Source organism: Mytilus californianus, unplaced genomic scaffold (genome assembly GCF_021869535.1).
Source record: "Mytilus californianus isolate M0D057914Y unplaced genomic scaffold, xbMytCali1.0.p SCAF_1, whole genome shotgun sequence".
In the NCBI taxonomy this organism is placed as follows: domain Eukaryota; kingdom Metazoa; phylum Mollusca; class Bivalvia; order Mytilida; family Mytilidae; genus Mytilus; species Mytilus californianus.
This window is the reverse complement of record NW_026262581.1, coordinates 26,333,341-26,347,368: the sequence shown is the minus strand read 5'-3', so window position 1 is coordinate 26,347,368 and position 14,028 is coordinate 26,333,341. Positions and strand designations below refer to the sequence as shown.

Sequence of the window (14,028 nt, the reverse complement as noted above, 5' to 3'; positions counted from 1 at the left end):
CGATAAAGATGGCGACCGGGTAAAGAACAATGATGGAAATTGTGACACGCAGTAGACGTTCTTACCAATTGTCAATAATTAACTTATTTAGTGTTATTTATAAATACTTCGTTTAGTGTTTGCTTCACCCGTTGTTATATTTATTATATGCAATATATATATTATCGGTTCCAATAAAAAACAAAAACAAAAAGATTCCTCAGGCTCTTTTCATTTTAAACAAAGTTTACACAATTTTGATACCAATACAAGATCATACAAACAACAAAGATTAAATCAAAACATGCAAGCATAACCTACACTATCAATTCTTTGGTATCTGTTTTGAATTAAGAGTTGTAACGTAATATTCCGCTGTCCCAATACCAATCTTGTTGAAAGAAAAGAATACACTATTTGTTACTTTCGCAACTATTCCGTCCTACGGAACACAATCGCTCACAATTGTGAATATGCGTAAAGCAGCTTTTAATAAATGAAAAATACTCTAAAAGAATGTCATGTTGGCATATTGTACTCTGCGTTAACGAGAGATGTAAAGAACCATAAACCATAATATTACTTGCTGCACTGATGTATTTGCAGCTTCCTTAATTATATACCATAGATAAATAATTGTCCCTAAATGACGATATTTAGCATTTTTGCATTTTTTACCAGAAAAATAGTGATAAAGAAAACCTGTAAACAGCAAAAATTATCGACAAGACAATATCAACAAAAATGAGATCTAAGGCATAAATTATATTCTAGTCTTTAATGTTAAAATGCACATAGACCAAGTTAAGCAACACATGCTCTTGATTGTCCCTAGTTCAATATAATGTTTTATCTTTTATATTTTTGCCATGTCATCTACAATTGAACATTTCCTACTACTAGTTCAAACAAAGCGAATAACGGCTCCTCAGCAAAAAATCTGTCACAACTCGTTTTACGAATATAAACCTCAATAACAATTAAAACTTACAGGATCTATAAACAAAAAATGAACGTAATGTTCTTGTACTATTTATGTTAAAAGATCGATCACTGTAAATTCAGTCAAATGTATTAAGTTATGTACTATTTAGAAATATTGAGGTTTCTTGCTGTACTAGCTGAGCTATATAAAATTTAGTGAGCCTCTTTATTTGAGTGTTGTGTTGTTTGCAATAAATCCTTACATCCTTTGAAGTTTTATTTATTATAATAATGATTTATTATACATGTTATAGTATTTATATTTCAAACTGAAAGTCTTTTTTGTGTACATAAGAATTGACTCATTAAGGTAATGAATTACGACTTTTCATTTATAAAATATAAACCAATTGCAATTTTACCATAAAGACACTAAACTGTATATGTGACCATTTTCTCCTAGCCAATAAAAACAATTATAGTGGTATTATTCTTGTTCTAAAGGACACTAAGATAGCGAAAGACCAATGCTTGTTACCTTCATATCGGTTTACGAGATTTGAACATCGGTAAGCTACTATCTCCCCGTATGATGACATTTTAATAGTAAGACAGTAGTTATATTTCAAATTTTTTGACAACTGGAAGAATTTTAATTTTATAGGAAAGGCATTGTTTGTGAATTGAATTATGAGATTTGCTTTATTAAATGTAAACACCAAAAGAACACTTTACATTTGTATCTGAATTGCGTTTTTATTATCTATGATAAAATAATCTTATCTTGAATATTTGTGTTTTAAGGGACTTTAAGATCAACAAACAATCTAGCTATATATAAGTAAAGGTTTTAAAATATATAAATGACTGGCTTTGAGAAGCTAAGTTGAGTATAGATCATCATGGCTTTATTTGAATCATTACAAAAAGCTCAAATTCCGCTCTGCTCATTCTGTAAACTAGAAAAAAATACAGAATGGAAATGTATAGATTGCGATAAGCATCTATGTTATGAGTGCAAAATGTTTCATCTATGGAATATTAATTGGACAGAGCATAAATTAATATGTACCAGGTCTCCATTTGCACAGGGATTAAGTCATAGCGAAGAACTTGCCGAAACATGTTGCACTAAACACGAAAACTATTACAATACTAACTATTGTTTGAGTTGTAAGCAACTTGTTTGTCCCGAATGTATAGCGTTAGGTTCGCTACATTTCAAACATGACAATATAACAATATTTGAGTGTCATGAACAGAGTTTGAAAGAACTTGAAAATTTGAAGGAAAAAATCGAAAATGATGTTTTTCCAAATATTCAGAGTAAAATGGAATTATTAATTTCATTGGACATCTCCTTTGAAGAAAAATATGAAGCCGAAAGAAAAAAAATTGAAGAGCAGACAGAAAAGTTGAAAGAGGTTATTTCAATATGTACAAGCAATCTAATAAAGTCTTTAGGAAATGTTTTGATCAGGAACAGAGATCTAATAAAAGAAGAACTATCACAGCTGGAACAAATACAGAAAGAGTTGAAAAATGAAATTAAAAGAATAGTTACAACAAAAATGAACGATAACATAAGAGACATATTACTAGAGGTTGCAAACATTTCAAGTCGTATCCAAAAGGACAGTGATCCACCAGTATATTTTCCACGGGAAATGACCACGTTTTCTCCTGAACAAATTACTATAGATGACGTGAATGCACTTATAGGATGTTTAGAATATCACAATATAGCAACTGAAGTGCATATTAGACATCCTATTTATAAATTTTACTTAGCACAACAGATTGAAGATAATAGCTCATTAGCGGTTGCTAAAGATGGAACAATATTTGTTTCCGATCCTTGTGTTTCTATTGAATTGAAGCCCCATGAAAAGCCTAAAAGAATTTGCGATCAGTCAGATATTTTAGATTTGGCCACATCGGAACAATCACAACTGCTATTTCTTACAAAGAGAGACAATTCTGTTCGAATAAGAAGTCAAAGTTCTGATGTTATGGCGTTCTACTCACTTCTAAACAGCAAAAATGTACCTTTAGCACTTTGTGTTTGTGAAAATGGAAATGTATTGGTTCTTTACGTCAAAGATGTCTCATCCACCACACTCAAGAGCGAGTTTTTAGTAAAACTTAGAATTGATATAATCTCAAAAACTGGGATATTGAAAAAAACAATCAAGTGTGATTTTCCTGCCAAATGGAATATATCTTCAGTAAACAGATTTAGAATGACAGAGAATACTAATGGACATATTTGTATATTGTGTGTAGAACAAGATGAAGTTATAGATTTGAGCAAGGCCGGAAAGGTCAACTGGAAATACACGATTTGTTTGGCAAATGATATAGAGACAACATCGGTTGGTAATATTATCGTATCTGGAAGATATTTAAAAGCGTTGAGAGTTCTAAGCTGTGATGGAACACTTCTAACTACAATTCATCTTAACTTTAGAACACCCGAAACATACAGTTTATGTTTTAAAAACTGCAGAGAACTTGTTCTCATTAGCAAAAAGGAAATCTTCATTCTAGAGTTATCTTTTCCAATATAGTAATGGCTTATCTGTTCAGTGGAGTGTGCAGTAGTAAAAACTTGGATATCCTTTTCTCATGCAAAAACATTTAAGATGGTACCAAACAACTTGACTAAAATTAATTTGACTCGTTTAATTTTCATAAAAGTTTGACAAAACATTTACTTTGACCCTTTGACAAAAATTTATAAAATTTCAAAAAACTTGAACCCAACACTTTATCGGAAAAATTCCGTTGGATATATAGCAGTTTGACAAACACTAATTTTGATCCTTTAGAAACTTAATATTTCCTTAACAATAAAACGTGATTAAAACGTTCAGCTGATTTTTACAGAGCAAAATGTTATGTATATTTTATTGATTTAAAAAGTATTTAACATTATTTATTTCAGATATGAATATTTTAAACAAAAATGAAAAATAAATGTTTATCCTATATTGCAGAGACGTTATTAATTAATATTTACAGTGGAATGGCACTGCTTTCATCTCACTAAACAATTTCTGCAGACGTATGTGCTTAAAGTTTTACTTTCAGTTCAAAATGTGAATAACATATATTGTTTTGTTTCGAAAATCTATGAAAATAAGAATTGAGTTTTTTGAAAATTTGCACGAAATAAAAGCAAGTAACCATCAGATTTTAACAAGACTGAATTAAGCATTGTTGCGCTTTATACAAAATGTGATGGTCACTTACTTTCATTTCTTATTCAAAAGAAACAGTATTCAATTCTATATTGAAGTTTGGTGATTATTTGATGGGCAACTTTCTTTGAATCGACATCTTCATAATGCAAATTTTAGCTTTATGACGTGCAATCATTGATTTCACGTGGCATGATACTGCTTTCATCTCACTAGACAATTTCAGTCAAAGTTTTGTGTTTTAGTTTTACTTTCGGATTCAAAATTTCTTTCCGCATATATCTTTCTACTTTGAATATCTGCTTATATAAGAATTGAATATTGTTTTTTTTTTAAATTTAGTATACAGAATAAAAGCATGAATCGAATCATGCAAAATTTGGAGATAACTTCCTTTTTATTTCGTTTCCAAAAAACTCATTCGAATTTATAAACTATATATAAAGATTAAATCTACGTTCTCTATATTTTGGATGAAATTCTCAATTATGCAATGGTTATCGTAAAGAGATATGACTTTTTACACTCTCCGTTTCTGTGTTTTGTCATCCGTCATTTTATTTTTCAAAATTGTCCTGACATACTTGATCTTTTGATTTCAATCTCAGATTACTCTTTTACGCCGTGTTGTGATATTTTTCAAAGAAAAACACCAAGTGGTAGTTGACAAACCCTGCTTTTTTTTTTATAAAGAAATGAAAATGAAAATCAACACAGTCTTGTATCTCTATAGAACAGTTTATTATATTTTTTATTGGGAGCTATTATATCTAAAAACTGAACAATCCAAATCTTTCGAAATATTAATGATTATAAGTGTATCCCCTTACAGTTTAGATAATACATTGGCTTGTGTTTGAAAAAACCCTTGCCTCATATCAATAATTAAGCTGCAATTGAGTTTTGTTTTCCTCAGTTAGTACAAGCACTGAACTCTGTGGTTGGAATCAGGTTACACAGAATATATCTCCCTCATGCAAAGCTCTGATTCCATGCCCGACCTTGGCTATGCTTTTTAAAACATTTTGGTTTATAGCTCTTCATCTTTTAAAAAAGCTTTGGATTTTCAAATATTTTGGACCCAAGCAACACTGAAGAGACATTGATTGTCGAAATGCGCATTTGCACAGAAATACAGAAAATTGGTACCGTTTATGTTGTAATAAAGTTATCATTTGCATGGAATTTGAAAATAAAATAATCCAGAACACCGACTTTCTGAGATGAAATATAGATATATGATATCCCCTATGTCATAATTTAGCTCGAAAGCAATTTCAATGACTGATAAATTGATTGTTGCTTCACTAATGTTTATTTCGTGCATATTGAGGACATAAAACTAATAACTAATTAATACAATAGGCAGGTTCTGTAAGATGGGATTACATAGATGAAGGGCGGATAAACAACAATGATGACGGTGATCAACTTAAAGCGAGAAGCAAACGCAGTTGAAGTTTTTACAACCATAGGTTACCGTACGGCCTTCAACAATGAGTTAAATCTTTACCGCATAGTCAGCATAGAAAACAACATTTCGGCTCCTATCCATCACGCTCATATTTTCCAGTAACAGTCCTTATTTCCCGCTCTTCATCCCAGTAGACCTACCTACTGAATTAATGGTTAGTTTTTTCTCGCTCTTAAAAACCATGAAATGTTGGATACTGGACTTTAAACAAGTAACTAATTATCAATAAGATACAAAGTGATTGTTTTTCAGTTCCGTAGCATTGCTTACTTCCATTGCGATAACTGTTTATTATAAATCAAGACGAACGTTATTGGGCGCTTCAATGATACTGTAGGGCACAGTCTTTGAAACAAGTTGCAATATTTTGTTTATTAAATTTGCAGAGGAAAAACACCAAATGAAGCAACAAATGATGTTATATCCGTTCAGTTACCCAAGATAGTCAAACTGATGTCGGATGGTCTATTGAAAGTTGACAATATTGATGTATTTTGTGAGAAAGGAGTATTTGATGTTGATCAATCGAAAAGAATCCTAGTGGCTGGAAAAGATGCAGGTCTACAAATAAATTTTCATGGTGATGAACTCCATCCATTAGAAGGAGCTGAGGTATACATAATAATATACGAACGTTATATACAGGTCATCCTTTTGTTGCTGTTAGCCTTAATTGGACTCTTTAATGAGATAAATTGAATGTGGCAATTATTTTATGGTACTTTAGTGGCTCGTGGGATATAATAGGAAAGAGGGGGACGACACGCTTTTGGAAAAGTGTGATATAGGAGGTTAAAAGAATGGGATGTGGTATATGGGGGTAACATTGGGGAATGTGGAAACGAGAGGGTAAACAATTGGGATCTGGGGAAAAGAAGAAAATAAGTTGGAAGTGCGACAACATTACACGAGAAGTGGAATTGGGAAATGAGCAGGAATCCGTGAAAAACTCTTTTGAATAATTACCTTCAGATAAATGTACCAGTCGATCACACATAAACAACCGCGTATATTACTTTAAATCACGCTGAAGGTTGCTTGAAGGTCTTCAGCAATAAACTGAATAATTAACATCTTAAAAGAGACCAACATTGCTATTACCACTGGTCGTATGTTACCAGATACAAAGGTACTTGTCTCCGATCCATCGTAACTAAACCTTATAGCCTATGTAAATTGGTGGATTATTCTTTTGTGCAGAATATTTTAAAAACCACACAGAGGACAACAATTTTAAAAGAAAATCCCTAATTAGTGCTCTCATATGCATGATACAATCCGGAATGCCGACATTTTTGTGCAACTGCCCAAGTTTTCCAGAACTGCTTTCCTTTTTTAGATGGGAGCAGAATTGGGAGCATTAGCCATAAGTCATCTAGAGGAAATTTCAGAGAAAGGAATAAAAGCAATGGTAGAAGCTGGAAGTGTTGGCGTTGTTTTACCAACAACTGCCTACATTCTCAGAATAAAACCACCACCCGTGAGGTTGATGATAGATTCGGGTATGGCAGTTGCTCTTGGATCCGACTATAACCCTAATGCTCACTGCTCATCAATGGTAAGTAAAAAAATAATTCTGAATATTATTAATATATTAGGTTTCTACTGCACGGCTAATCATGTTTATAACAAAAAAGAAAATATGGAACTGCTTTCCTTTAAATATATCAATGCAAATATGTATGGGTGGTAAGACTAAAATTATTACTTCGCCCATACCAATACCTTAATGAATAGTTATAAACCGCTGGGATCTAGGATACAAAATTATATGAAGAGGGTGGTTACACTCTTTTGTGATGCGGGATATATAGGGTGAAAAATTGGGGTTGTGTTGTGGGATAACGGGGGTAAACAAATGTGGGATCTGGGGGATAAAAGAAGGGAAAAAGTTGGATGTGGGAAACATTTGCAAAATTAAACGGGATTTGGAAAAAGAACAGCCTTATGTCACCCTCACTTAAAGCATTTAGTTTTTTGTCTTGGCAGCCAATGGTTATGCATTTAGCATGTGTGTTGATGCATATGTCAATGCCAGAAGCCTTAATAGCTGCTACCCTCAATGCTGCTGCGGCCTTGGGATTATCAGAAACACATGGCACAATAGAAGTGGGGAAATATGGAGACATGGTTGTCATTGATGCTTATAGGTAAACTTGCTTCGATTTTTTTTATCTTCATTTAACATTGTTATCTAAAGGAAATTACCTGATATATTTGTACACATAAAAGTACAGGATATAGAGGTTGTGAAAATTTGAAAATTGAAACTGTTGGCAATTGATAAGAAAAGTCATATATCAATTTACTAAACTGCAATTTATTATACTGGATATTACTAGTATATTAAACATAGTAAGCCGGAAGCTAATAAAACTTGATACTTCGACTTGTTTACAATAATATCTTGTTGAATATCATTTGATTGAGGAAGATATGATCAGAAAATAGCAAATGAAAAGAGAAAAAGTAGAATAATTCGTAAGGGTTCTGCGGAACCCAGTATCTTGCTGTTGCTGTTGCTGTTGTCTATGTTTTCAGTGTGATAGGGTAATGCACATAATAGATTTACAGTAAATGAAATCAAACGTTTGAAATGTATGAAAAAAGTTATGCTTGTAAAAAATGAATACAGTATGCATGCAATCAAATCTATAGATTGTCTGGAAGACAAAAGTCGCAGGCTCAACAAAAATGGCAAAAAATGTATTAAAAATTTCCCTCTAGATACTATCTTTTGATTGTAAGAAGCTTCTGTCTTCTGTCCAAGTTTGGTAAAAATCCAGGATGGTTTATGAATCTAATAAATGTTTTAAAAACTTTAACTGCAGACTGTATGTAATGTTAACTGGAAGAAAAACTAAGTCCATTTACAAGTAAAATACGGATAAACAGGATTTTTTTTTACAAAATTTACTTCTGGATACTACCTTATGATCATAAACAAGCTTCTGTACAAGTTTGGTAGAAATCCAGGATACTTTAAGAAGTTTATTAAAATTCCAAAACTTTAACCACAAAGTGAATATTTGTGGACGCCGCTGCTGACAATGACGGAATGTAGGATCACTATGTCTCGCTTTTGCGGCAAAATAAGTATGTGAAAACAATACCTTATTCTTCATTTTCTGACAATCAAATGATGGGCGTGTCAATAAGCAGGAAACAATTTCGTACTTCTTTTTGTTTAAACATCAAATATCCTTTGTAAATACATCTATTACTCAAATATATTGATTATTTTAAATTCATTTGAAATTTGTACTTGCAGATGGGAGCATTTGATATACCAGCTGGGATCGCATGATAAATTAATTAACTGTGTAATAAGAAATGGTGACATAGTGTACCAGAAAGTGTGACAACATCATGGAGTTTATATGATTATTATTTGTTTCTTTGAAAATTACATACAGCTGAAATGATGGAAATATGAAAAAAGAAGATGGGTGAATGAGAAAGTTCACGATAAATAATATTTTTGTAAAAACCAATTGTCAAGAAATTGGTGTATTATGTACAAGATTATTTCCAATTAAAAAGATGTATGGTATTTTGCATTTAAAAGTATGAATCAGTGGGTGTAATATCATCAGTTTTTAGCTCACCTGGCCCGAAGGGCAAAGTGAGCTTTTCTCATCACTTGGCGTCCGTCGTCCGTTGTCGTCCGTCGTCGTTAACTTTTTATATTTTGAACTTCTTCTAGAGAACCACTGAATGGAATGAAACCAAACATGGTATGAATGTTCCTTATGAGGTGCTGACCAAGTGTTGTTACTTTGTAGCTGATCCATCATCCAAGATGGCACCCAGCTGGGGACTTCGTTTAACATAGGACCCTATAGACAATACATACAAATATCTTTTTTTAGAGAACCACTGAATGGAATGAAACCAAACATGGCATAAATGTTTCTTATGAGGTGCTGACCAAGTGATGTTACTTTGAAGCCGATCCATCATCCAAGATGGCCGCCAGCGGGAACTTCGTTAAACATAGGACCCTATGGGAAATACATACATATGTCTTCTTTTAAAGAACTACTAAATGGAATGAAATAAAACATGCAATGAATGTTCCTTATGAGGTGCTGACCAAGTGTTGTAACTTTATAGGCGATCAATCATCCAAGATGGCCACCAGCAGGAGACTTAGTTTAACATAGGACTCTATGGGAAATGCATAAAAATGTCTTCTTTTAGAGAACCACTAATTGGAATGCATTAAAACATGGCATGAATGTTCTTTATGAGGTGCTGACCAAGTTTTGTAACTTTGTAGGCGATTCATCATCCAAGATGGCAGCCAGCGGCGGACTTCGTTTTACATAGGAACATATGAACAATACATACAAATGTCTTCTTTTAGAGAACCACGGAATGGAATGAAACCAAACATGGCATGAATGTTCCTTATGAGGTGTTAACCAAGTTTTGTTACTTTGAAGCCGATCCATCATCCAAGATGGCCGCCAGAGAGGGACTTATTTTAACATAGAACCCTATGGCAAAACACATACAAATGTTTTCTTTTAGAGAACCACTAAATGGAATGAATTAAAACATGACATGAATGTTCCCTTTGAGGTGCTGACCAAGTGTTGAAACTTTGTTGGCGATCAATCATCCAAGATAAACATAGGACCCTATGGAAATACATACAAATTTTTACTGTAAGAGAACCACTGAATGGAATGAAACTAAACATGGCATGAATGTTCCTAATGAGGTGCTGGCCATGTGTTAATACTTTGTAGCCAATCAATCATCCAAGATGGCTGCCAGCGGAGAACTTAGTTTAACAAAGGACCCTATGGGAAATGTATACAAATGTCTTCTTCTAGAAAACCGCTTAATGGATTGAAACCAAACATGGTATGAATGTTTCTTTTGAGGTGCTGACCAAGTGTTGTTACTTTGTAGCTGATTTGTCATCCAAGATGGCTGCCAACAGGAGGAGTAAGTTTAACATAGGACCCTATGGGAAATACATACAAATGTCTTCTTCTAGAGAACCACTGAATGGAATGAAACCAAAAATGGCATGAATGTTCCTAATGAGGTGATGACCAAGTGTTGTTACTGTGTAGCCGAACCATCATCCATGATGGCCGCCAGCAGGGGACTTAGTTTAGCATAAGACCCTATGGGAAATACATACAAATGCTTCTTCTAGAGGAGCACTGAATGGAATGAAACCAAACAGTCCATAAATGTTCCTTATGAGATGCTGATGAAGACCTTATTACATGTATCTTTATAGATTGAGATATACTGTAAACTGTAAAAATATCAAGAAAAGAAGATCTACACATAAGTCAACATGAGCAAAGTTGTCAATTGACATCTTGTTGGAGTTATTGTCCTTATAAAGTCATTTTCTACAATTTCAATGAATTTATTGGTAATTTCTGTAATCTTTACAAAAGTCTTCTGCTTTTGATTAAATTACGGGGCCAATATTAAACCAAATTGGCCTCAATCATTATTAGGGTGTCTGTTATGATTTTAATCTATTTTTACATGATTTCCACAACCATAGTAGAATCAGGTGAGCGACACAGACTCTTGAGAGCCTCTAGTTTTCATTGGTCAGAACTGATAAATAAATATGGTAAAACAAGACGGAAAACTTTCTACCATTACACTACACAGAAAAGTAAAGATTCAAAAAAGGAGCGGCTTGGAGTTCGGTATTTTTGTTATACTTTTTTTTCCAGGAAATATGAGCAGTTGTGTTCCACAACAGACAATACATATTAACAGATGTTGAAATACTTGCCTCTTTTACTTTATTTACATTTTTCAATTGAGGCCTACTGGATCAACATATACAAGAACATGTTATGATCCATTTTAGTATTTGCTAGTCATGGTTATACAAAATACACAGCCCAAGAAAAAAAAAACTCCAGCCAGTTTTGCATAAACACTCAATGTTGGTAAACTAAAACAAAACTTACCACTACGAAAATAACATGTTTAAAATTCAAAACTGTCACAATTTATTTGGGTTTGGTTACAGTCTCTCTTTATTGCCTATCTTGCTTACAATGTAGCTTTTAATTTCATTATCGATATTGAACAACTTTTTATTGTCCTAACAAACATTTTTATTGGCGTTGTTTTTTGTTTCAAATAGACTGGAAGAGATTCTGAATATTTTGTAACTATGAAAAATCTATTAACATACAACAGTGAGAAGACCAAAAGAGAGGCAAATACTTGTACAAAATCATAGTCGTGTGCACTTGGAAACAACTGAAAACTAAAGTTTTGAAAAAATTTAACTGTTGAGAAAAAATGAAGTGAAGAAAGTATAACAAAAATACAGAACGTCAAGGCAAATTCATAAATGGGAAGTACATAAAATCTGACAAAAAGCAAACACTATCAATCATCGGAACAAGTGAAAAATAAATCAGGTTTAGCATGCTGCTTTATATGTTGTTTTCAAGCTTCCCATCATCTTGCTTTTTTGACAACTCAAAATCCTACATTTAACATGACTAACTGTTAATATTGAGTAACATTTATCTCTCTTGCAGTAAAGCTGAACTAAATCAATTAACAAAACTATGCATGAGGTTAATATCACCTGCCAAATGGTCTATAATCAGAGATGAATAAAAGGAGATGTCAATATATATTGTCAACAATAGATGAATGTCTGAATAACATGTCTAACTCTAATTCATCGTGAATCTAAAAAATTTATTTTAAAGAAAAAAAAACAGTATAGACTATCGAAGATCTGCATTCAACACAAAAACATACAGAAATAAGTAAAGAAAACCAATGTGATGCTTCTGTAGTTAAGAAGGTTAATGAAGGCTTTATATGAATAAACAGCTGCGTCATGAGCGCATGATACGCCCGTCGTCTTGTGTGTGAATTTTTATGCAATAATCGTAAATAGTTTCTGACATACGGCGCCACATGCGAAAACCCCCCACTTTTTTTTTTACAAAAAACTCAATATCTCTAAAATAAAATTTTGAATCAAAACCAAAAAGTATACAGATCATAAGATTAATATAACTAAGAAGTGTGTAAAATTTTAAGCAATAATCATAAATCGTTTTTGAGATATGTGAAAAAAAACACACACATGTTTTAGTTACTAAGTCTCGTAACTCAAAAAGTTTTAATCTTATTTTCACCAAAAAGTATACAGATCGTTTGACCATCATAAGAAACAACTATGTTAAGTTTCATGAAATTTGGATAAGTCGTTCTCAAGTTACAGTACCACATGTTTACGCCGGACAGACAGACAGACAACATTTGTATACCATAATATGTCCCGTCAAAATTTTGACTGGCGTATAAAAATGTAAAAAAAAATCAATTCAAGGACCATAACTGGCAGATTAATGTAGAAAAACAACCCCTCTTAAAGTATCCATTTACTTTTTTTGTTTCAAGGGACCCTTTTACAAATTCAATAAGTAAACAGTGAGGGATAAGATAAAATTGTCTTTGAAGAAATGAAATGTACTGGTACTAATACAACTGCATATCATTGACTTAGAAAGTGTGGTTCTTGCTGCACTGACCATACTGACCTTATGCACATTTTAACATCCAAAAATTTCAAAGATAGTGGATCTTAATGAAGTTGCATTGATAAATCTTCATGTAAATCAGAATTATTAATGCTGATTGGATTATGCAATAACAAGAGTATGTTACCATAACACACCATGTTGAGCTCACATAATCATATTTCCATTTACAGTTAACTGTGAAATCTGGTTCCAATCCTAATCATACATACATTTCCAAACGTTCACATCATAAGGAAATTTCTTCCAAGTTTCAAGCTGATCTGACCACAAATTCATTGTAAAACATTACTTTAATCTACGTTAAAACCAAACTTTAATGTGTGTTGTGATGAGATGATTAAAGCTGTAATTTTTTTCCTTGACAACATTTATGTATGTTTCGGCAATAAAGTTCATCAACAGGTTGTAGGTATTCCTATAGCACCAAGTGGGCCCGTTTAAAAGCAGACTTGTTCCTGTACTGTTATGAATCACAGTTTATGGCCAAACTCAGTAAAGACCCGTCATAATTCCATTTAATAGACAAAACCACACTAACTGTTATCTTGATATTATTTTTTCATTAAATAATCAAGAATTCTCTAAACTTACTGCCGAAATTTACCCAAAGGAACTTACTTTCAATAAATCAAATATTAACAGCAATTACTGTCCTTTTCTAGATTTAGATATTTCAGTTCAACCCGAGAAACTCTACACAAAAATTTACGACAAAAGGGACGATTTGTCTTTCCTTAGTGTTAATTTTCCTTTTCGGGATGATGATGTTCCTTTGCCACCAATTTTACAGTGTTTATATATCCCAACTTTTTCGCTATGCCCGTGTCTGTAGTTACATTTTGGATATTAATGAGAATAGTATGCATTACTGGTGAAT

At 32.7% G+C, this 14,028-nt stretch overlaps 1 protein-coding gene across 1 annotated transcript in view; it reads left to right on the top strand.

Moving 5' to 3' along the window:
* Positions 1-9,126, top strand: part of LOC127718003 (probable imidazolonepropionase) — a 28,172-nt gene extending 19,046 nt beyond the window's left edge. Inside the window, exons 5-8 of the mRNA XM_052223891.1 lie at positions 5,967-6,192; positions 6,920-7,138; positions 7,570-7,730; positions 8,852-9,126. Coding sequence (XP_052079851.1) covers positions 5,967-6,192; positions 6,920-7,138; positions 7,570-7,730; positions 8,852-8,942 — 697 coding nt within the window. The 3' untranslated portion in view covers positions 8,943-9,126. The remainder of the gene's footprint in view (positions 1-5,966; positions 6,193-6,919; positions 7,139-7,569; positions 7,731-8,851) is intronic.
* The last annotated feature ends 4,902 nt before the right edge of the window (positions 9,127-14,028 follow it).